Here is a 24,024-nt window from a genome sequence, read left to right as displayed (position 1 = left end):
TTCAGACAGTGCTGCCTTCAGACTCAGAAATGACAGAGCATGCATATCCCTCTAAGCTCTTTTGCTGCTCTTGTTGCTTACCTTCTCAGACCAAGATGTGATTATACATTTCTTAGAGGTAAGTATCTCTCCCTAGTGTCAATGCCTTCTCAACTTCACCCACAGAACACATGATCCTTTAAGTGCCCAGCAGATAACTGAAATCCAGGGCCTCACCAACCAGCTTTTTCTTACATTACTCCAATCTGTTTCCCCTCCTTTGAATCCAAGTGGGCCTCCCCCAGCTGAGATCCAGAAGACAGATGGAGAAGATGGAGAAATGTCTTATGTGGTGTGTTCTCTACCTTATTTGTTAGTTTTCATTCATAATTAACTTGTTCTTAACTTTTAAACACCCCGATTAGACTCACAGACAGATCTGGATCTGACAGATCTGAGTTCCACTTCAGGAAATGAGAATGTACTGCATGTAACAAATAAGCTGTTTAAGTACCTCTAAGTTCCACAGGACCTTTGGGCTTTTTAACTGAAGTGCAATGTGTCTGGTGACAGAGGAAAATGGCAATTAAACCCTTACTTCCTGCAGACTACTGAGACACGTTCCCAAATTAAATGTAAGAATTTCCAACAGTTTGTGAGGCCCTGGAAATGGTGTTCTTGTTAATTAGGTTTTTCCCAGTCACAAGGCCTTACGTTCAGCATTTTTAAGAGCTCAACACTAGAAAGGGTTCTGGTTGCAAGTGAAAAATTAGCCAGTCTTTTACAGTATTAGCTTTGCACCCACAAATTAATTCCTGCGGTCGAATTTTATCTCTCTTCTGACGGAAGCATTTGAAATCATTCCATCATATCACAATGACTTGGGACTGCTCACTCGCTCTACTGTCTTGACGCTCTCCCCACTAGTATCTACAGAGCTGTACATCATGGGATGACAAAACAATAAGGCAACATAAAAGGGGAGAAAAAAGATGTCATGAGAGTGATCCTGGCCTAGAATTCGGTTTTGAAAGGCAGAACTGTCTAATCAAAGCATACAACTGCTGGTCTAAAAATACCCCAAACTGCTCATCTTTTATTTGGCATCATGTCCAATGCAGGTTTTCTCTACTTTTGTGGGTCTTTTGACACAAAAATTTATGACCAAAAAAAGGAATTTCAAAACTCATACAGAAACTGAGGAGTAACTGAACCTCTAAAATTGTTTCACTTTCTGATCTTCAGTGGCCTTCTCAAAACACTTCCCTAAAAAGCTGCAATTTCCAATACCAAAAGCATCACAAGTAAAACATGGGCAAACTTTGAGAAGCCTGTTATTATACAAACACCTGTTATCCTTCAGAAATCTCCAGCTGCAAACAGTGTCCTACAGAGAAACACATCTAAAGCATGATGCAGATTGCAGGTTTTTTCCCTGAAAGAAACCAAAAAACCAGAAAACCTAGATTTACTCTGACAGTTCAACTAATTCAAAAGCTTCGCTTCTTGTCTATCAGAGGCTGAAGATACGATGCAGATCATTTGGGATTTAAAGATAAAAAAGGAAAAGAAAGCAGTTACCCATTTGGCTTTGTAGGGTAATAAACAATCAGCTATAAACTAGGACCTGACAGCAGCTTCAGCTCAGTGTAGGGTAAGTGGACAGGATAAGCTGAGGCACCTACTTAGCTTTTTGTGTAACAGGTGTAGTGGTTTGGGCTGGGTGCCCTCTGCTGTGTTCATATGAGGGACGCTCCCTGTGTCCCAAAGAAGTCCAGCTCAGGGGGCGGACACAGGAAGCCAGGTATTTCATCCCATAACACCCTGCTCCCATAAAGATCTCAGTAGGGGTCCTGGCACTTCCTCTTTTCTTCTGTTGCCACCACCCGGTAACTGGGGGGAGGTTTTCTCCCAGCCTTTTGGGCCCAGCTAGGCCCAAGGCCAGGGGGATGGGCAATCTCAGTCCTGCCAGCTGAGATTAGCCTAGCAGTGGGGATGGTGGGGGGAAGAAAGAGCCCTAGGGGGTCTTGGGTGTACCCTCGGGTGGGGATGGAATGTTTCTGGGTGTGCTTTGGGATCTCTTTTGTCACTGTGCTTCTGGCTCTTTGTAAACATTCACCACTTTCCATTTAAACTTTCCACCACTTTTGCAATCCATTTGTCTGAGTCTCATTTTTTGCCAGTGGTGGGAAGGGGGTCGGCCTCAACCCATCACAACAGGTTAACTGGCAACTCCCACTCCCACCAACCTCCCTCATTCTAGCACTAGTACAGCCGAGTAGTGAATCACAACAGCTAGGTTGAGAACAAAATAAACTGGCCAAGAGCTGACCAGCTCCCGGGTCAGCTTCACCGCTTGAAACAAACGCCATGATAGCACAATGGAGGTCTTGGGATACGCAACAGTGGGGATAGGGAAGGATATTACTCCAGGCTGCTTAACCAACACAGCTGCTCAAATTCTAAGTATAGGCTGAAGGGAGTAGAGCAATACTCAAAACTAACACAAGGAAGGGCAAGTGCAAAACCAACCTAGTGGAATGGAAACAGGCTATCTCACTAAACACAAGGGGAAAAAAGCCACCAAAAATTAATGGAAGTGCTGATTGAAAAAGAGAATTAAAAAAGGCCGGGCCCCCTGCCTCCCCCCCCCCCCCCCCAAAAAAAAAAGGCAAATGTATTCAGGGAAGCTACAAGTAAATGAACAGACTGCAGCACTTTTTGTAGGCAGAGTTTTTTAGCATGGTACTTGCAATAGACAGAGACAGTGCTCAATAACCAAACTCTGTTCCCAGGCCCACTGGGTAGATGTTGCAAAGGTCCTGTCTAATTCTTTCTCTGAATACACATTTTGCTGTTTGTTTCTGAAACTGGTCTATTTTTGGTTATTCTTCTATAGCTCTCACAGTCTTTGCACAGACTACTTGTTTAACCTTGGTTCAGCTCTTATTAGCATTTGAGAAAACTGACAGCTTACTTTTAAAATCCTATCTGTTGGGGGGCCAGGAAGAAAGTTAACAGAACTCATGATCTGAATTGTCACCTCTGAGACAGCAAAGGTGGATCTTAAGACAGAGATTCTGCACAGGGAATCTCAGTAAATCAGTCAGGAATCTCTTTATATTTCCAGGTGCCACAAGAATAGTGCTACAGTTAATAAAACAGTCCAGAAAAACATCATCTCAGATGCACTCTTGACACTATTGCTCTGTAAAACATCAAGTAAATGTCTGGAAATGTAGCTGGAGATTGATAATTTCTGAAAATTCCCTTCATGCTTTGAATTACTGGGTCATCTAAGACCAACTGATATACTGTGTACACACACCTTGACGTCAGCAGAACACAGGAAACACTGGAGGTCCTGCCTTAATCCTATCAATGTTCTAAACATTTTTATTTCCATGTTTGAAAGACTGATCTTTGGATTTTAATGGAAAAACCTGAATGAAAACCTCCTCTAAGACAAGCAAAGAAATACTCTTCCATCTCAACTACTTGGATAAAGCACAAAGATGTTCTTTCATCAGGTGAATGAGAGTCAATTAGTATAGATGCCTCCAAGTTACCTGCTTAAGTTAGAAAAACATTTGAGAGCAACAAAGAAATAGCACTTGCTCCAGCAAAAAAAATCCACTTTCATCAACATTAGACAAGGTGGTTTTTGTAAACAAGGCAGATCTACCTTTAGATAGCTACTCTGCTAAGTCCTACAGGATGGATATAATTAGACTAATTTAAATAAAATTATGTTAGTGTAATAACTTGTCTCAAGTTCTACTCACAGCACAAGCTGCACCAGCCAAGGCACTCAGTGTAACTGTTTGCAGCACTTGCAGGCTTCACTATGCAAGCTAAGAGAGCACACTGCTAATTGTCACAATTCTGCCAGTAGAACTAAGATCAAACCATGAAAAGCTGTAGTGGCCCCAGTTTAGAGAAAAAATTGCATCAACAGAACTAGAGCTGCCTTGTATCCTTTTTCTGATGAAAAAAAGAAACACCAAACAACAAACCAAAAGGAAACCAAATCAGCAACAAACCTCAACACAGTTGCATCTCAAAACAATTTATCTCCTCATCCTCAAAAACCTCTCTGCTACGATGAACTTATCTATATTCCTAGTGTTCCCCTAAACACACTCCTTGCCAACCAGAGAAACCTGACAAATAAAGCTTAGGAAGCCACCGGATTACCTTAGTGGGTTAACATATCTGTCAGATGGTAATTACCTGCACAAGGAGAGAGACGCAGCAGAAGGAACATGCACCAGTCTCTTAAGCCACTGCATTCATTCATTAACCTAAGCTAAAATACCTTAAGCTGAACTGCCTTTCACCAAGACATGGGGCAGACAACTAGAATCAGGAAACCTATTCAGTTGTTCTAATGCAAGCCACCAGAGGTTATTGCTTTTAAATTAAGTTTCAGATATAAGAAGTATTTTAAACCAGCAGATCCAACACTAAACCCAAAGAAGCCTTTGGAAGGGTTTGGGGTTTGTTTTTTTTCCAGCAGAACTTCAACTGACAAAGCTTTCACATTGTTTCAGACTGGCTTAGAAGACAATTACAACCAAGTGACTCAGCACAGCAGAAAAGCCTTGCCAGAAAGCCCACTTTAAGGAAACTGACAGATTAATTCTGTCATGTTCAACCCCAGTGACTGGCATTCATTCTGAAGTGACCTGTCCACACCTCAGCTCCTCCGGAGCTAGAAGTCATTGTCCCTGAGGCACCCAGAAAATAATTCAAGCTGAAACAGTTGCACAAACTGAACAAAATAGCAGAATACCTTCATAGTACCTTCTGTTCCTTTACTTTATCTGCCTACATTAGAAATATGGTTAGCTATCTTCCCTTCAGAACCCACCTGGAGCACACTTGCTTCACTAAAACATTCCTCCTACATGCCAAAGATATTGCATATAAAGTTTCCACTCAGCTAGTGAGTGTGCTGCCTCTGAGGAATGAGATGCTAAGCAGATCTCTCCATACAATTCCTCACTCCAGGAAAGAACAGGAGCAGGAAGAACAAGAATAAATTAGGAGCTATCTTTACAGGAAAGGCAGTGGTGCAAGGTGTTTAACTGCTAGGATAGCAAGTCTCAGTCCTTGAGGCATGGCACATTAGTCAGGAGCACAGGACTCCTGCACAAAGAAGCAGCACAAAATAATTCTGAAGACAATGAATATCACTTCCCCAGTATACATGCTTAAAACCTGGAGATGCTCTGGGGCATGAACGCTCCTTTGGAATTGTGCACTAAACATTCCGATCTCTGAGAAATTTAGTCAGTAGTATTTGAAGCTGATTCTAATACTGAACGCACCATTTCCACTACTTCAGCCTCAATTCTTGTGCAGCACAGCTTCACAGGCATGAAAGACTAGACATACTACCTCTTATTTCAACAGGAATGATATAGAAATTGATTCAACTCCAAAGCATTTGTAAAGCATGCAGGAGATCAAATAAATTAAGAGTGCTGTACTTAGTACCATGTTTGGACAGCATGCAAAGATCAAACTCAGGGCATGGGGAACAAGCAGCAGTCCCATGGGCAGCAAGAATAGAGACAGCTGATTTCTTTCAGGCTTATCTCACTATTGGTTAATGTCTGATTCTACTTAACTGGAAGCTTCACAGTCATCTTTCAACTCACACACAACACTGATGCCTGTGAAGTAATCTTTCAAATCCCCTATCACAGAATGTTAGGGCTGGAAAAGAGACCTCAAAAGCTCAACCAGTCCAACCCCCTTGCCAGAGCAGAATCACCTAGGGCAGGTCACACAGGAATGCATCCAGGTGGGTTTTGAATGTCTCCAGAGAAGACAACTCCACCACCTCTCTGGGCAGCTGTTCCAGGGCTCTGTCACCCTCAGAGTGAAGAAGTTTTCATGTTCATGTGGAACCCCTCTGCCTCAGCCTGCACCCCTTGCCCCCTGTCTTATCATTTGAGATCCCTGAGCAGAGCCTTGCTCCATGCTCCCAACACTATCCTGCACATCTTTATCAACATGAATGAGGTCACCCTCAGGATCCTCTGCTCCAAGCTCAAGAGCCACAGCTCCCTCAGCCTTTCCTTCTAGGGGAGATGTTCCGCTCCCTTCAGCATCTTTGTGGCTCTGTGATGGGAGACTTTCAAGCAGTTTCCCAAGGTCCTTCTTTAATCGAGAGCCCCAGAACAGGACACAATACTGGAGATGCTGCCTCACCAGGGCAGAGTAGAGGGGGAGAAGAACTTCTCTCAACTTACTAAGTACACCCTTTCTAATACATGCCGGGATGCCAGAGGCTTTCTTTTCTTCAGCAGCACTCATTTTCCCAAAATAATTAGAACACACACTGGAGACTCTGGCTCATACATCAAATTTCAACAGGTGAATTTTAAAGTTATGCTGATTTTACAAGCATGACAGCATTAGTCTTATTTTCAGCTTTTAATACAGCTTCCTAATAGCCAAATATTAACACTTTACTTGAATTTGTTCCTAGTTTTACACCTGAATAGACAAAATTACAGTAATTATTTTAAATTACACGAACTGATGAGAACAACTAGAAACACAAATTGTTTGTTTGCATCATCTACAATTACTGTTGCCAAACGGACTGGTTCAAGGTACGAAATTAATAGATGAGGGGCGAGCAACTCATGTCGTTTATCTGGACCTGAGCAAAGCCTTCGACACTGTCCTGCACCACATCCTGGTCTCCAAACTGGTGAATCATGGGTTTGATGGGTGGACCACTAGATGGATAAAGAACTGGCTTGATGGCTGCACCCAAAGAGTGGCTGTCAATGGGTCCATGTCCCAGTGGAGGCCAGTGACAAGCAGAGTCCCTCAGGGATCAGTCCTGGGACCAGTCTTGTTCAACATCTTTGTCAGTGCCATGGACAGTGGCACTGAGTGCACCCTCAGCGAGTTTGCTGATGACACCAAGCTGTGTGGTGCAGCAGACACGCTGGAGGGAAGGGATGCCATCCAGAGAGACCTGGACAGGCTGGAGAGGTGGGCACAAGCCAGCCTCATGAGGTTCAACAAGACCAAGTGCAGGGTCCTGCATCTGGGTCAAGGCAATCCCAGGCACAAATCAGGCTGGGCAGTGACTGGCTGGAAAGCAGCCCTGAGGAGAGAGACTTGGGGGTGCTGGTGGAGGAGAGGCTCAACATGAGCTCTCAATGTGCACCTGCAGCCCGGAAAGCCAATCAGATCCTGGGCTGCATCAAGAGAAGTGTGGCCAGCAGGTCAAGGGAGGTGATTCTCCCCCTCTACTCAGCTCTGCTGAGACCCCACCTGGAGTACTGCCTCCAGTTCTGGAGCCCCTATTACAAGAGGGATATGGAGGTGCTGGAACATGTCCAGAGAAGGGCCACGAGGATGATCAGAGGGCTGGAGCACCTCTCCTGTGAAGAGAGACTGAAGGAGTTGGGGCTGTTCAGTCTGGAGAAGAGAAGGCTCCGAGGTGACCTAATTGTGGCCTTCCAGTATCTGAAGGGGGCCTACAAGAAGGCTGGGGAGGGACTTCTCAGGATAGCAGGCAGTGATAGGACTAGGGGGAATGGAATGAAGCTGGAGGTGGGGAGATTCAGGCTGGATGTGAGGAGAAAGTTCTTCACCATGTGAGTGGTGAAGCCCTGGAATGGGTTGTCCAGGGAGGTGGTTGGGGTGCCGTCCCTGGAGGTGTTTAAGACCAGGCTGGATGAGGCTGTGGACAGCCTGATCTAGTGTGGGGTGTCCCTGCCCATGGCAGGGGAGTTGGAACGAGATGATCCTGACTGATACTATGATTCTGTGGAGTTTTTATGAGGTACCAGTTCCAGGAAAATGGTATTTTTGTTATTGTTGTCATTTCTCTTCAACTGTGCATTCTTTTCTTCAACAGCTTAAACAGACACCCCATTGAGAACAATGAAAGCAAACATTGCCTGTCACTGCAAACTACACAATTACAGTTTTTACACATTTTAAACAACACATTTCTATCTTTTACTTCTATAAGTTCACTAGTGCAAGACAGAAGGTCAAAAAGCTTCAATTCTAATGTACTGTTTTTATCCTGTATCCTTAAGGGTATTTCATTTATTTGTTGCAAGTAATGTCTGCAGCCTTGGTGAAAATTTTCCACTCAAATTCCAAAATGAATTTGCGCCTGATGCTTCTACATTCCCTGCTTCTCTATTTGAGGGTACACAAAATGTTCAAAGAAATTGAACAGATTTAAGACACTTCTGCCCCAGCACCCCCAAAAAGATATCACACCTAATACAAGCTTGGCAAAGCAGCAATGTTTTGGAATGGTTCTCTGCCTACTCTGTAACACAGCTATAGTCCACAAGGACTAAGGTCAGGCTCAAACAGGCTCTGAGCAAGCTGATCTAGTGGTGGATGTTCCTGCTCTGCAGGAGCATGGACCAGGTGACCTGTAAAGGTCCCTTCCCACCCAACCGATTCTGTGATTCCTGACCCAAAGCAGCAGGGTCAGCTGATGTCAGTGCAGCTTCCTTCTCCCCAGTTCCTCTTTCCCTTTTGCAATTACCCATATGAAATTCTAAACAAAAATGGCTTTCCCCTTCTTATGCTTGGGAAAAAAAATAATTTAACACAGCAATCTAAACACGAGGTGAGCTACCTCCCTCATCCTCACCACTGGCTGGTACTACTGTGATTGCTAGTAGGACATTTGGGACTACAACACAGGGTAAAGATGTTAAAAAACTGCTTACACAATGTGGTGACCTCTTCTCTCCTGACCTCCTAGTTTCTGCTCTGTTCTTACCCCCTTCCTGTTTTATCCACTTCTAAACTGACTCCTAGGTTATGATCCTCTTTAGAGATGTCTTATTGGGTACAGTTGACTTACACCAGCATAGTAAATTCTACTGTCTGATTGAGGCATCTAGAAACTAGTGCAAAATAAACTAATTAGAACTCTGCCAACTGTCCTTGGATGATGCACACAAAACAGAGACTAATTTACAGTAATCATGAATACAGAGACTCACAGAATGCTTTGACTTGGAAGGGACCTCCAAAGGTCATTTAGTGCAACTTCCCTGTAGTGAGCAGGGGCATCTTCAACTAGATCGGGTTGCTCAGTGCCTCAGCAAACCTGACCTTGAATGTTTCCAGGGATGGGGCATCTAACAATTCACTGCACAACCTGTGTCTGTGTTTCACTACCCTCAGTGCAACAAATTTCTTCCTGATATCCGGTCTGAATTTCTCCTCTTTTAGTTTAAAACCATCATCCTGTGTCCTCTTGCAAGAGGCCCCCTTTAAGTACTGAAAGGCTGCAGTAAGGTATTCCCACTTGAAAACATATGTATAGGTGTGCTTACATACATGCAATTCATCATGTTTATTTCCATTCAGCTTACTCATTAAGGTTAATTTTCCAGTCCACCTGCTGAGGCTAGCTAAAAAGGAAACTATCTATTAGAGGAACAGTAACTCCAGTGTCTGGACAAGAATTTGTAATGGCCAAGGAGATCAGACCACTGATCATCTACAAGGAAACCCTCTTTGGAAGTTCACTTCAGGGAAGTAAACAACATTTCTTAAGTACAGTGTGTAGTTTTAATGAGGTTAACTTCTCCTGGCTAAGATTTCAGAAGGCATGGGTCTATTTTTCCGCACTCCATTTGTTTTATGCAGAGCCCTCCTATTTAAATTGTTTCCTACTAAAGCTTCCAAACATTTAAAAATGTCTTCTGTTAGGAAAAACAGCTAAAAAAAGGCCATCAGTACCATTTCAACACTTCCCTCAACAAAGAACTGTACTACTATTATTAAGAAGCAGGGGGAAAGCATTATGATGCTCACAAAACATACTGTAGACAGGTGCACAAACTCAAATTTCCTGAAGTTGGGAATAGCCTCCTACAGTTAAAAGCATCCAGTCTACATATTTCTTCAATACTTCCAGGGGTGATGATTCAACCACTTCCTTCAGAAGCCTATTCCAGGGCAATCTTTTCAGCAAAGGCGTTTTTTCTTAATGTCCAATCCAAACCTACCCTGGTGCAACTTGAGGCCATTCCTCTCATCCTATCACTTCCTGCTTGGGAGAACTTTTTGCTTGGGGGCAATCACAGAGCACCTGCAGGGCAGCCAAGGGATCAGGCCCAGTCAGCATGGATTTCAGAGGGGCAGGTCCTACCTCACCAACCTGATCTCCTTCTATGCCCAGGTGACCACCTGGCAGATGTGGGGCAGGCTGTAGATGTAGTCTGCCTGGACTTCAGCAAGGCCTTTGACACCATCCCCCACAGCAAACTCCTGGCCAAGCTGTCAGCCCATGGCTTGGACAGCAGCACTCTGAGATGAGTTAGCAACTGGCTGGAGGCTGAGCCCAGAGAGTGGTGGTGAATGGTGCCACATCCAGCTGGCGGCTGATCACTAGTGGTGTGCCCCAGGGATCAGTGCTGGGCCCCATGCTCTTTAACATCTTTATTGATGATCTGGACAAGGGCACTGAGTCCATCATCAGTAAGTTTGCAGATGACACCAAGCTGGGGGCAGGAGTTGATCTGTTAAAGGGTAGGAGAGCTCTGCAGAGGGACTTTGCCAGGCTGGACAGAGTCCAAGGGCATGAGATTTAACACATCTGAGTGCCAGGTTCTACACATTGGCCACAACAACCCCAGGCAGTGCTATAGGCTGGGGTCAGAGTGGCTGGAGAGCAGCCAGGCAGAAAGGGACCTGGGGGTACTGGTTGATAGCAACTGAACATCAGCCAGCAGTGTGCCCAGATAGCCAAGAAAGCCAAGGGCATCCTGGCCTGTATCAGGAATAGTGCGGCCAGCAGGAGTAGGGAAGTCATTCTGCCCTGTGCTCAGCACTGGTTAGGCCACACCTTGAGTACTGTGTCTAGAAGGACATCAAGGGACTCAAACATGTCCAGAGAAGGGCAACAAGGCTGGGGAGGGGTCTGGAGCACAGCCCTCTGAGAAGAGGCTGAGGGAGATGGGGTTGCTTAGCTTGGAGAAGAGGAGGCTCAGGGGTGACCTTATTGCTGTCTACAACTACCTGAAGGGATGTTGTAGCCAGCTGGGGGTTGGTCTCTTCTCCCAGGCAAGCAGCACCAGAACAAGAGGACACAGTCTCAAGCTGCACCAGGGGAAGTTTAGGCTGGAGGTAATGACAAAGTTCTTCACAGAAAGACTGATTGGCCATTGGAATGTGCTGCCCAGGGAGGTAGTGGAGTCACCATCCCTGGAGGCATTCAAGAGGGGATTGAATGTGGCACTTGGAGTTGTGGTTTAGTCATGAGGTGTTGGGTGATAGGTTGGATTTGATGATCTCTGAGGTCTTTTCCAACCTTATTGATTCTATGCACAGACCAACACCCATGTCACTACAACCTCCTTTTCAGGTAGCTGCAGAGAGCAATAAGGTCTCACCTGAGTCTCCAGGCTGAACAACCCCAGTTCCATCAGCCTCTTTTCTAAAAACCCTTCACCAGCTTCATTGTCCTTTAAAAATGGCCCAGCACCTCAACACCTTACTTTTAGTGAGGACCCCCAAAAATAAACAGTACTCAACGTGTGTACTCATCAGTATGGAGGTAAAGGGGTACTATCATGTCTCTATAGTTCTGCTAACCACACTGTTCCTGACATAGGCCAGGATGCTGTTGGCCCTCCTGGCCACCTGGGCCCACTGCTGCCTCATATTCAGCGTGCTGCCAAACAACACTCCCAGGTCCTTCTTCCCTCAGGAGCTTTCCAGCCATTCTGCCCCAAGCCTGCATGGGCTTCTTGTGATGCAAGTGCAGGGCCTGGCACTTTACTTTGTTGAACCTCATACTACTGGCTTTGGCCCATTGACCCAGCCTGTCCAGTTCCCTCTGTAGAGCCTTCTTCAAGCAGATCAACACTACTGCCCAACATGATGTCATCTGCAAATCTACTGAGGGAGCACTCAATCCCCTTGTCCAGATCACTGATAAATATTTTGAAGAGACTGGCCACAAAACTGAGCCCTAAGAAACCTCATTTGTGACCAACCCCCAGGTGGATTTAACACCATTCATCACCACTGTTTGGGCCTGGCCACTCATCCAGTTTTTAACCCAGCAAAGAATACACTCATCCAAGCCTGGAGCAGCCAGTTTCTCCAGGCAGACACTGTTGATTCTGAGGATTCTTACTCCACAGTATCTTTTGAAATACCAGTTACAGGAATTCTAAATCCAAATAAATAATATTCCCTTTGCTGGTTTGATACTGGATGATTTAACCTCAAGCAACACAGGTTGCTTCAAAAAGCACAGCAACATTTCTTAGTGTTGAACAACCAGCAATGCATAATGGTGCCAGGGGCAAACACACTACGGATCGTAAGCAGGAGTACAGGATGTGCGTCTCCCCACTAAAATCAACAAGTGGATACTCTACCTCGTTTCACATTACAGCATGAAGAATAACGTTCCAGCCCTACAGAGGATCTCACCATACAAGAGAAAGTGAACATAGACGTGGGTCATGAGCAAGTTTTATGAGCATGTTTTTCTTCCACATGGCTCCACTGAATAGCCTCCACCATTCCTACATTTAATCCATTTCAAAGATTAGTAACTTAAAGTGACATTCTGGGAAAAGAAGTCATCTTGCTGAGGTACAGACTGAGGCTTCCTACCAAGATCTAGAATACAAAAAGCTTCTGAAGAGTATACTAGCAAACCATTCCCTAGAAGACTTGGAACAGGGAGCTTGCAGTTGCAAGAGAACTTGCCAAAGACCTGAAAGAGATCTTGAATGGTAAATGGACAAGAATATAGCTCATTTGGCTAACACACTCCAGCCTTTTTCTGCTGTAAACTATGGTGTCCCTTACAATGGAAAAGCTTCTTGCCATGCTGCCAAGAGCAAGCCTGAGTCTCCATTTCTGAGCAGCAGAACACACATGGTGCATGTTCTCAGCGAGAAGGCTTTACAGCAAAGAGGCATTTTCCAGAGGCTCTGCCACTGGAATGAAAAGCTGAAAGCAAGACTGTCAAAAGTCAGTAGATCAGCTGTGCATTGCCTGGCAAAGGGCTAACTCCAGGGAGTGTATTGACCATGGAATAAGAAATATGCCAAACAAAATACCGCTCCATTAAGTTGAAGACTGATCTCTTCTCATTCATTAGTGGCAAGAAGGTCACTGCCTGAACACCTTGATGCAGTGAAGTCACAGGGCAAACAGCCTGCTGGATTTCTAATTCTCAGAGCAGTACACAACTGAGGCTGCCTGCTGTCATCTACAGGCCTGATCACACCTGTCAGCAAAAGCTGTCCCATTCCCACTGCTTACATGAAAAAACCTTGCACAGTCATCCCCAGCACAAGGAGAGAGATTTCCAGCCCAAGCAGGACATAACTATTGCTATTGTAAGTACCTCTTTCACCTGCCTTCCTAGACAGTGACTTAGCATTTCCTGTACCACCAAAATGCATTTCCCACATAAAAGTGTCCACCACAGTGAAAAGAATCTTTCACCATATTGGATGGGTCCTTTCACTTGAAGAGACTATCTACCTAGTGGTGGAATTATCCATTTCTTCAGTAAGAAATATCTACAGGGAATATACAATGAAAAGCCAAGCACAAATGCATCTGAGGTATAATTCAACAGATACAAGCATAAAAAAAGTGAGCAGCATGGCTAAGAGGTTTAATTTTCTTAGCCTCAAGGCAGGATAGCTTCCACTCCCTCCTGGAATCAGAAATAAGCTGTACTTTCTTTATTGTCATCTGCAGTTGATTGGAAATGCTTCTAAAGCAGTATCCTAGGAAGAGGATCTCTGGAAGGTAAAAGGCAGTTTAAATGAATGGAACTTGCAGTAATCACAGCCTATGCTCAACAGTTTCTCCTAGCCGTTTTGCCTGGTCACAGAAGCCTGAAGAGAAGAAACTGCAATGAAGGACCTGCTTCAGCTGCAGGTCACTGACATGTGCTTGGAGCTTTTTGTAAAAAGGAAAGAAAAAGCAACACATTTAATGGAGCTGCTGTTTTTCCCCTCTAAGGGTGAACTGCAGTTTCTTGGTACATATACATGCACAGACAAAAGTCAGGAAGAACTTATGCAGGCAGGACCAACAGGTGGCAGAACAGTGAGGTAAGCAGTTACAAGCCTGAAATACCTGTAGCCCCTGCTTATGAAGGCAAGGTGAGAAAAGTTGTGCCCACTGATTACAGTCTTGAAATGAAGCAGTGAGCAGAAAGATCTGGGACTGCAGGATATAGCAGCCCTAATGAATCAGCAAGAGCAGGCAACTTCCTGAACCATAGATTTGCTTCAAGGGTGGCAATTTTGAGGTTGCAGAATAGACTCAGGCATACTTGTAGGCATCTGCAACGCAAACTCTATGGAAAATGGATGCAAGAAAGCATCGAGGGATGGTTGCAGCTATGAAGATTCATGACGTCTCAAGCACAACAAGATGCCCTAACTGGACTCTTCAAAGTCTGTGGTTTCCTGTGGAGCAAAGCTCTCTAAACCCAGCATTTTGCCCTGTGTTGGCAGGGTGCTTCTGAACACTTGCACTGCTCACATACACTTTGTTGTGGTCACTTCCGATTACTGTCAGACAGGACAGGAGACTACACAGACCTCTTTCCTGATCTAGCATCCTTGTTTGTGGGAATTATGTTATGGCCAATTCCTCACTTCCAGAAGAGACTAGAACCTGACTAACTTGTTCAATAAATCCATTTGGCACCTGCACTAACATTCTTTATTAGGCTAGAAGATGCAGGATTTGTACATACTATGCAAAATGGTGAGGCTCTCTCAGCACAGACATTTAACATTCCCATCTGCTAGCAAGACAGAAGTAGTTTAAATATTGGTAACCTCTGAAAAAGGGAGATAGAGTAAACCAGAAAGATATCAATAATGAGCAGCAGGTGTAAACTGAACCTGCTAAAAATGGAGGCATCAGTAACAGCCTTACTGATGAACGCTGACATAGGGAAATGCTAAAAAGACTAGGGGTCAACTCTAGGTAAAGTGCAAGGGACAAAACCACCGAAGAAGAATTCAACTGAGGCATGTAATTACATGTAAGGAAAGAAATCTGTGCACAAGCAAATTAACAGACTTGTAAAAGTTTCTCCCTGGTAGACAGCAAGAGGAAAAAAGAAGAGGTAATTCAGAACAACTGAGGACAGGGAGACAGATTTCCACCTTCGAGCCATTTGGTGAAGAATCCAAGGCATGACATCTTTGCTCAGGAGAATTTTTGCCTTAACATCTTGTGGAAGTCTGCACAACCACACCACAGATACATGCACAGACAAGCATTCAAAGAATGATTTAATCAACATTATAAATGACAGTAAAACATTTAATCAAAAAATTTCAATGTTGTGACTGCAGACACACTGACAGAATAAAAAGAGGGGAAACAGATGCACCTGTGAACACTCCTCTGTGTTTTCCAGAGTTCAAAGAAGATGGTAAAAAGCAAGGAATGACCAAAGTGCTCTGGTTCTGGCCTGCTTAAATTCTGTACCATTCCATGTACCTCTTCATTTTATTTTTTTTTTTAAGTTGGGCAATATAGGAAAAGGAGGAAAAATAATATAATAATTTTTGGCTTTCTAATCTCCTTTACTACTGAATTTTTAGCTAAATTGGAAAGATTAGTCAAATGGTTATTCTAATTTCCCTTTCCCTGCTTTCCTGTCTCCATGTTCTTGCTGCAGAGCATGTACAATGAAAATCTGCATGTAAAAACAATTTTACATGTAAGTATATCTGTATTTTATTGAATACTGTTAAAAGAAGCATGTACTGAAAAGAACAGGAATCTTGAGCACTCAGTTGAGGTACTATGCATGAGTCTTGCATGCAAAACCCACCATGCTTCAGGTTAAATTTGTCATTATTGTCACTTATTTGTGTAATAATAATAATAGATATTAAGAGACAATTTCAACAGCTAACTTCCTTTAGGATTCCAACTATCAACATACATACTATCAATTTTCAGTTATACTGTGGCAGTGTGGATCTCGCCCTAGAGGAATCTTTTCAATGCATCAGGAATTCTGAAGATGACATTACAAAACCAATGAATTATCAAAGCATTAGCTGTATCTTATTCACATGAAAATACTCAAGGCAGCTTGTTAGGCACGTTCATTTTCTTTCAAATTTTATCTTTGCTTTGCAGTACACATATGAGAATGCTACAGGAACAAGGCAAAAAAAACCACTGACTCTCACAAAAATCCCTTACTGAAAGAATCACTTATTCATAAAAAGCCATACCCGAAGCATGATTTATTTCCACTCAATTGAACCATCAAAAAAGCCCTTACTTCCTTAACAGCAAACAGTTCCTTTTGTTAGATCACCTCCACCCTAAAAAAAAAAAAAAATGCAGATTTCCCCATTCAAAGATTATAATTAGTAAGCATCATCATTACACTGCCTCCAAGTCTACCATGCAAAAAAACCCTGGGAGGGGTATTGGCCCTCTGTTTTTATCTTTCACAATCAGTTTCATAATCCTCTGACAGTTTAAAGAACAACAATAAAAGTCATTCAGGTCTAAGACACCTCTGGTGAGCTATGTGGTTGATGGCTGCTCCCTTTCAGCCATGTGAAACAGTGCAGACCTCCAGTGAAAATGTCATCTACACAGCTCTACTACAGAATTTCACAGTGTACTTCTATACACAGTAAGACATGGATTCTATCAGAGACAACCAGACATTCATTTCATCAGCACAACTGCTATCTCCAGATGTTAATTTATAACATGAGAGGCCTTTGCAAGCTGATGTGCATTCACAAAACCAGGCAGGCATGCAAACACCTCTACATGTGAATAATTACATAAAACAGAGTCCCTTACTGTTTTCAGCTCTGCAAAAAAATACTGCAGTCATGAATTAAACATCACCTTCCAAAGTTCTCTAGTTTGTGCCTGCCCTGGCAAGGCCTATGGGAGCCCCGATTAGAATGTGAATAGCTTTACATTACCTCCAACCTTAGGCCCACCAGCCGATCCTGGCTTTCTTGCACTGTTGGGAGGATTTCCTGGCTTTTTAGGTGCCGGAACCTTGAAGGCTGAAGCAGCTGATGATGGCCTATTTCCATCCACTGACTCTTCATCATCAAAGCTTTTGTCTGCGAAAGGATACATTAAATAAAAATGCAGCTATTAGAATGGATGTATATTTATTTCCTAATCAACCATTCTGCTTCACATTTCATAGCAATTCACAAAACATATAAATAAAAACAAATATTTATCACTTTGTCCTCTCTCTCTGACCTAGGAAGAAAATGACAATGAGAGATAAACAGCATTTTCTACATGTTAAGTTCTTATAAAATAAGATTTTAACCTTCATAATAAGCCAGCGTAAAACTGAACATGAAGATAAATCCTACAATTGATTCTCACAAAGGGAAAATACCCTTGCAGAGACAGAATATTTTTTGCCCATTTCTGAATATTCTCCCCAAAAGACAGCCCTTAATATCATTTTTATCATTCCAGTCTCCCAAAGGCAAACGTTTCTCCCTTCTCTTCCTTTACTCATGCATGCATTTTCTGCTACACATCCTCCCACAATGTGTCTAACCAGCAGCACTCCCTGTCTCTTTCCTTCCACCCAGATTTTTCAACTTACAATCACAGATCCTCTTGCAGATCAGTCGCCTCATTCCTCTGATAGCTCTTCAAATCCCCTCACCCTAGGACGGACCCAGCACCTCACATGGCCACATGCAGTAAATTGGCAGTACTAATCAAAGATTCTATCCAAAACTGCTCGCAAACACCCTAGATCCACCACTGAGATTTGTGCCGGCATCTTTCTCTCCCTTCCCTGCACTAGGTGCCGCACAACCAATGAGCTGCAAGGTGACATCATCTTCTGGGAGCCACCACCAGAGGAAAAGGTGAAAATCCTCCATGCAAATAGATTCATTCCCACACACAGCATTTGCCGCTATTCCAACCCTGCATTAAAACAAAAATTCCAGGCAGACAATACTCTGAGGTTTGAACTCCTCTTTCCTGTAATTTCAGGCTTGCAACATTTTAATCGACAACTAAATTAATTTCTAGTCCAAGAATAAAATATTCAACCTTCAAAAAAGCCCCAAACCCACCCTCAGCATCCTCCAACAGGAGAATGCAATCGTTTCTTAGTCCCCTCGAGGAAGAAGGATTTATCTATAAGCAGGAGCACAGAGAACATATCAGCCTACGGTTCCTACAGTAAGTAAAATGGGCGAGGTCGAGACACAGCTGTGCTACAGTAATGGAAGACCAATTTAACATGCTACCTGCTCTAAAATCTGTCATTACTTAAAAAACCTGTGAAATGTCAACTACATGGAATAATGCAGCCTCCCAAAGGAAAGCAGCTTTCATTAAAAGGGTAAAGCAAGATTTTGTCCAACTATGTCTGCAGCACCAAACATTAGGATACCCCCCGTATTTAACATGTCCAAGATCACTGCTGCTATAATTAGTACATGTTTTCTAGCATTGGCCAAAAGCTCTGTGTTGCACTAAGTAATCTTCGTGATTCAAGACGAAACCACCACAACCAACATCTGGATGTATATTGACAATTTTCACTAATGCCATTTCCTTCTCTCCTACAAACACTGATTTTTAAGAGAATCTTGCTAAGAATAATTGTTTGGATATGCAAACTCTCCAAACAGGGAAAAGAAACCAGCCTCCCCCCCACTATCCTCTGTGTTGCCATGGAAACAGCACTCCCGCTCAGCATCCGGGTGGAGGCAGAATACATTTTGATTCCAGCTCCTTTCAGTATCTCCAACAGAACCAGACATCAAGCTCTTTGATCAGGGAAAACCACTAACCCAAATGCCAGAGGAAGGCAAATGAAATAAACAGTACAATTAACACATAAATTGTAATAGAAATGTATCTCCCTGCAACTTCACACATTGTAAAGTCGCATTAAGAAATATCTTGCTGATTTTGAAGATGCACAAAGAGATCACCACTGACACATGAGTAGGTTATCATGAGAACTGATTCAAAGTGAAATCATGGTTTTCAAATAAAAATTGTTTTGTTGCTGCATTTTTTGGGGGTGGTTAAACATGAACCAGGCTAGACTTCCCTGTCACTATTCAACAGCACTACAATGCAGTGCTGATACACAAATACTGCACAGGAAGCCTTAGTGAACAAAAAGTTACTTGCAGTAGTTAAAAACAGTGAGCATTCTGCTCATTTATGCAAAACCTCCTGATCAAGAAAAACCTGAACATCAGGAAACAATAGTAGACTTTGGGAACCAGTGGCTCAGATTTTTTTCTTCCCATCCTATTCATTATATGGAGTACTGAAGATGGAGAACTATGGAAGTCACTGCTCAGCCCCAAAATGAAGAAATAGAGATTCAGGAAAAAGCAAGGCCAAATGTTCCCAGCTACTGACATGTTGTGTGAATTACAGAACGCTATGTTAAACAATGATCTTGGTAATATAGTCAAATTACTTAGCCTAGTTAAAGAACATTTTCTTCATACACTGAGCAGTAGTTTTATACTGCTTCTTAGCCCACATAACCATTAAAAAACACAAACACCTGCTAGCTGTTTTAAGTATGTTTGAGAAACACAGAACTGATCTTAGCCATCAATACTTGGGGACTCTTATTGATTTATGTTACAGTATGTTAAAAACTTAAGTACAAGCATGAAAAGTATTCGAAAACTGTGACACTGTACCATAAATATATAGGATTAACAGGTGAAATGGATCTTTCCTAATTCCTTTAAATCCAAAGCAATAACATCTCTCAGGCTTTTTTGTTGTGGGGTTGGTTGTTTGCTTTTAAATAAACATAAGCAGAAACGTTTTGTATCATGTTTTACAGAATCTGGGAGTTTGCTCCACCCTTCTGGGCCTTCACACTTTTCTTTCCCTAAGCTCTATTAACAACATAACCCAAACTGATCTTTGGGGACATTTCTTTTTCAGGATGGTACTTAAGATTATTTGAGAAGATCTGGCCCCCAAGTCTGTATTTATGGCAGTTAATGAAACAAAAGCATTGTATCAGGTTCCAGCACGATGTGCTTTCCCTAATGCACAACAATACATCCATTTCTAGTTATTCTGAGAGTCTGTCGGTGTATTTCAGCAGACAGAATCCCAACTTAAAGTGCAACTGCTAGTTCACAGGGTATAATCAAGGTGCAGTTCTACTCCATCCAGTTGAGTCAAACTTGTTTAGACATGCCTTCCTTCAGCCATTGGATGAGGGCTGGAGCTCCTGACTGCCAATGTGCAGTGTGATGGCAGTATCCAACAGCTAATGTAACATTACTTTCACGCAGCCTGCCAACACTACTAAATTTCTACAGCAGGGGTCATAAAAGCCAACATATAATTGATATTTCAAAACAAATCTATCTAAAGGATGCAAACACTTTTATTCTATAGTGGCTAGACGGTCTTCATTCTAGTTAATACTGAAGGCCTAATACTTTCAGCATTTTAGGTTTTACATGCACAAGTACAGCTGACAGCTCAGAAAGCACTATCCAAACATTTTTCAACAAAGTTCTAAACTACAAAAAGCAGTTACAGAAACCTGTATGAATTGCTGAAGTGTACAGAACAAGTGAAAAAAACCACCATTAAAGACATTCATTATCTTAATTTTAAATCACAATGGGCAAGAAGAGTTTGAGGTAAGCACACCTCAGAGAGACGCTTGGCATCTAGTACTGCCAAAAGCTCCCGAAGAAACCCAACAAGCAGCAAATTCTCTCTCTCCAGAACAAGTTCTCTTCCTGATAAATGACTTCCAAGCAGGGGGGAAAAGAAAATTCAAGAAAAGGTTCTCCTTATAGTCAGATATCTAGAAACACAATATTCAGCTTCCAAGCATTAGAAGTTTCCTGAGAGAAATGTGAATGTATCAAATTTGATACTCAAAACTTTCCATCACTCCCAATGCTACAAACTAGCAACCAACCTAATTACTGGGATTTGGCTATAGAGCAGCGAGGCTAATAACATGCAGATCCAGGCACAAGAGTCTCTGAATACTTTTTGCATCTACAAAGAGAAAAATGTTTCATGTGTCAAGAAAATGAAATTAAAATATAGTTACAATTACTCTAATTCAAGCCTTTACCTTGGCTGATCTTCAGATTTATAGAATTAATGTGGCATTTAATATCTAATATTTTGTAAGTCACAGTCAATAACAGAAGAAAGAAATAGAGCATCATCTGTAGAAACTGAAGATCTATATTCTACTTATGCTACTCAGAAGCAGCCAATCAAGTTAAGTGATCTTAAAGCAGGTCCCCAAGTAACACCACTGGGGGGAAAAACCCTAGATTCCCTGCAATGACACATAAGTAAAACTGGCAAATCTCAACACCGGATCAGTTGACATTCACATCTAACAGTACTATGGTCCTAAGTACCACCTTGCAGTATTTCACAGCAGACTGACAGTAGTCATACCTAGGAACACAGTAACTTCAATGACACTGCATTTAAACTTTGACTTTTGTTTTTTGAAAATCCACTTTCACTATCCTCCTTCAACTATTGGTAACAGATACCAGCTGTTTGGAACCACTGCTAACAGCTCCTCTTCCATACCATAAATCATTTATAGCAAAATGATTGCTAAATTGTGCCCAAGCAAAACAGCAACAGGCAGACAAACTCCTTGTATATCCCAAGTCACTCCCACATCCTGCACCTACCTAGACACTGACTGCCAGTGTCTCTTTAGTCATTTACAAATACAGGCTGCATCAGTTACTGGGAACATCTGGGACTGGCTCATTAGCTCAATTCCAGATAAACTGGTGCAGCCTACAACAGTTTCTCTCAAGCATGAAAATGAAGCCGCAAGCACTACAGATGCATCAAGGTTAGCTGATCCTTCTAATCCATACGTCAAAGCCAATGCCCCACATCACTTCATGAGCACTCCATCCCTTACATGTCACGCATTCCATACAACCCTGATCTGCTTGTCCTGACACAAAGGAGATAATTCATTTGCCTAAGCAAAGTCATCCAAAGTCATCCCATCTGGCCACCAGCCAACACTGCAGAAGGGCACAGATCTCTTTCTTACAGGTCTTTGATCAGGTTTGTGTGTGGCTAGCATGGATACTGCAAGGCACCTCACATGGCACTAGATGCCATGTCTGGGCAGCTGAATCCCATCTAAAATTCTTTTAGATGTATTGTAAAGGCATAATTGCAGGCAATCTCCCTTTCACACAGCAGGCAGACAGACCTTGAACCATTACAACACAATTTTTCGAATCAAAACCAAAAACCATTTTGCTTCCCACAATGAGGGAGTTGGCTCTTCACAAGACAACAGAGTGCAATGACATATGTAACATGAAGTCATTTACTGATAGATTTGACTTAACTTCATGGTACTTCCTCCTCTGTCTCTCTTTATATTCCTGAAGGAGGCACCTGTATCTACAACTTGATGCTAGCAAACAGTTCTCATGTCCTGGGCAACACATTCTGATGCTCATCAGTAAAATCTCAAACTCCTGTAAATACAAATCTCCTTCTTCTGCTGTAACCTTGGGGTGATGATCAAAAAAAGAAAAAAAAAAAACCCAAAATACAACAAAAAAACCTATGACAAAAGTTGCTAAGTAACACAAGTTGGTTCAAAAAACTGATGGGAGTACTCCTCTGTTTTAGCACCAAGTAAAATGTCTACCTCAGCAAGCATTTTGCTCCCCTATGAAATGTTGGGAGTAAAGCTGAGAAGGGCAGTAGCTTCTGAAGCAGACCTCAAGCCCTCTGGTAAATGAATGAGGACTCCTATAGAGTCTCCTCATCCAGACATTGATTAAAATTAAATTAAGTAGTTCACTTAGAATAGTTAATAATTTAAAAAGACTTGGGAGAGAATTTTTACTTGCTGCCTGGTAAATCTGAGAGGCACAAAGATACCCATCATTCCTATTAGAAGTTACTGTTTGTTTAACTCTTTCAGCCTGTCCAAATTCACACCTTGTTTTCAACCCAACACCTCACTCTGTTGTCTGCCTTGACCTCTAAAAAAAGCTACCAATTGAAATATTTCTTTTAAGTACAAACGTCTCTACTCACCTTGAAAACGTTCTGTAACTCAACAGCTAGTCTTTGTTAGGTAGGCCTGGTTTCAATACTAACTGTCCTCATTACCTAGGCTCCCGAAGTCACTCGCTTTCTTCACAAATTTCCTTGGCTGGTACACCAGCCAAGTATCTGCCCTCAGGAGCAGCAGTTATTTTCTTCAGTGGATCTAGTGACTTATTTTTAAGTCAATGAAAACATTATATTTAGAATCCATTGTTCATAAATTACAGTAACATGGATAGCATTATGGAGGTATTTAAGTTCAGGAAGCAAGCAAAAAGGATCAGCATTTGAGTATCTGCAGGTAAATCAAAACAACAATGGATACCCATTGAGGAGTTTTGAGTCAGCCAGGGCAACTGACCTGAGTTGGCTCTCAGATGTGTCCCTGACCATACACATCACACTCAGCATAAATGGGGAAGTTTGCTGAGAAGAGGGAAGCCTCCTGCTCCTCAGGACTGCTTTCCCATTTATTGTGACTGCCATACCTTCACTGGGTTGAGCATAACTTCTTACACCTTACATTGGCATTAGCATCAGAGTTAAGCTGTTTCCTTAAATCCATTTTCACTTCAAGCCATGAGTTGTCTTAGTCCAACTCCTCTTCTCAGCTGGGAAGGGGTCATCAGTTTAGCCCTAGATACAGGCTAAATGTAGGCAACGGCAGAGGACCATGCCACAAATATCATGTACTATCAGTAAGGAGGTTTACAAACTGAGCTGGAATTGTGATATACTCTTAGAGGCTGACAGTGACAAATGTATCATCAAAGACACCATGTTAGCAGCCAACACCTGTACTGCCTTTTGGGACAGCAAATTTCTGTGCATTTAACCTGATTTGTATGTTGAAATGTAAAACTGCAAGGCAGGTTCACAAATAAAACGTAGGTCTTATAAGAA

The 24,024-nt window shown here is 42.6% G+C and overlaps 1 protein-coding gene across 23 annotated transcripts in view; it reads right to left on the bottom strand.

Moving 5' to 3' along the window:
- The window catches only part of CLASP2 (cytoplasmic linker associated protein 2), a 138,018-nt gene that overhangs the window by 68,701 nt on the left and 45,293 nt on the right, over positions 1 to 24,024 (bottom strand). For 15 of the 23 annotated variants that reach the window (XM_054177099.1, XM_054177100.1, XM_054177103.1 and 12 more), the window contains one exon: positions 16,971 to 17,117. In XM_054177099.1, the coding sequence (XP_054033074.1) occupies positions 16,971 to 17,117 (147 nt within the window). Of the gene's footprint in view, positions 1 to 16,970; positions 17,118 to 17,626; positions 17,833 to 24,024 lie in introns of those variants that run through there. The other 8 variants (XM_054177109.1, XM_054177123.1, XM_054177110.1 and 5 more) reach the window with 1 other exon arrangement.

Source organism: Dryobates pubescens, chromosome 38 (assembly GCF_014839835.1).
Source record: "Dryobates pubescens isolate bDryPub1 chromosome 38, bDryPub1.pri, whole genome shotgun sequence".
Taxonomy (NCBI): Eukaryota; Metazoa; Chordata; class Aves; order Piciformes; family Picidae; genus Dryobates; species Dryobates pubescens.
The sequence above is the reverse complement of the archived record's forward strand: the minus strand, read 5'-3'. Positions and strand labels throughout refer to the sequence as shown.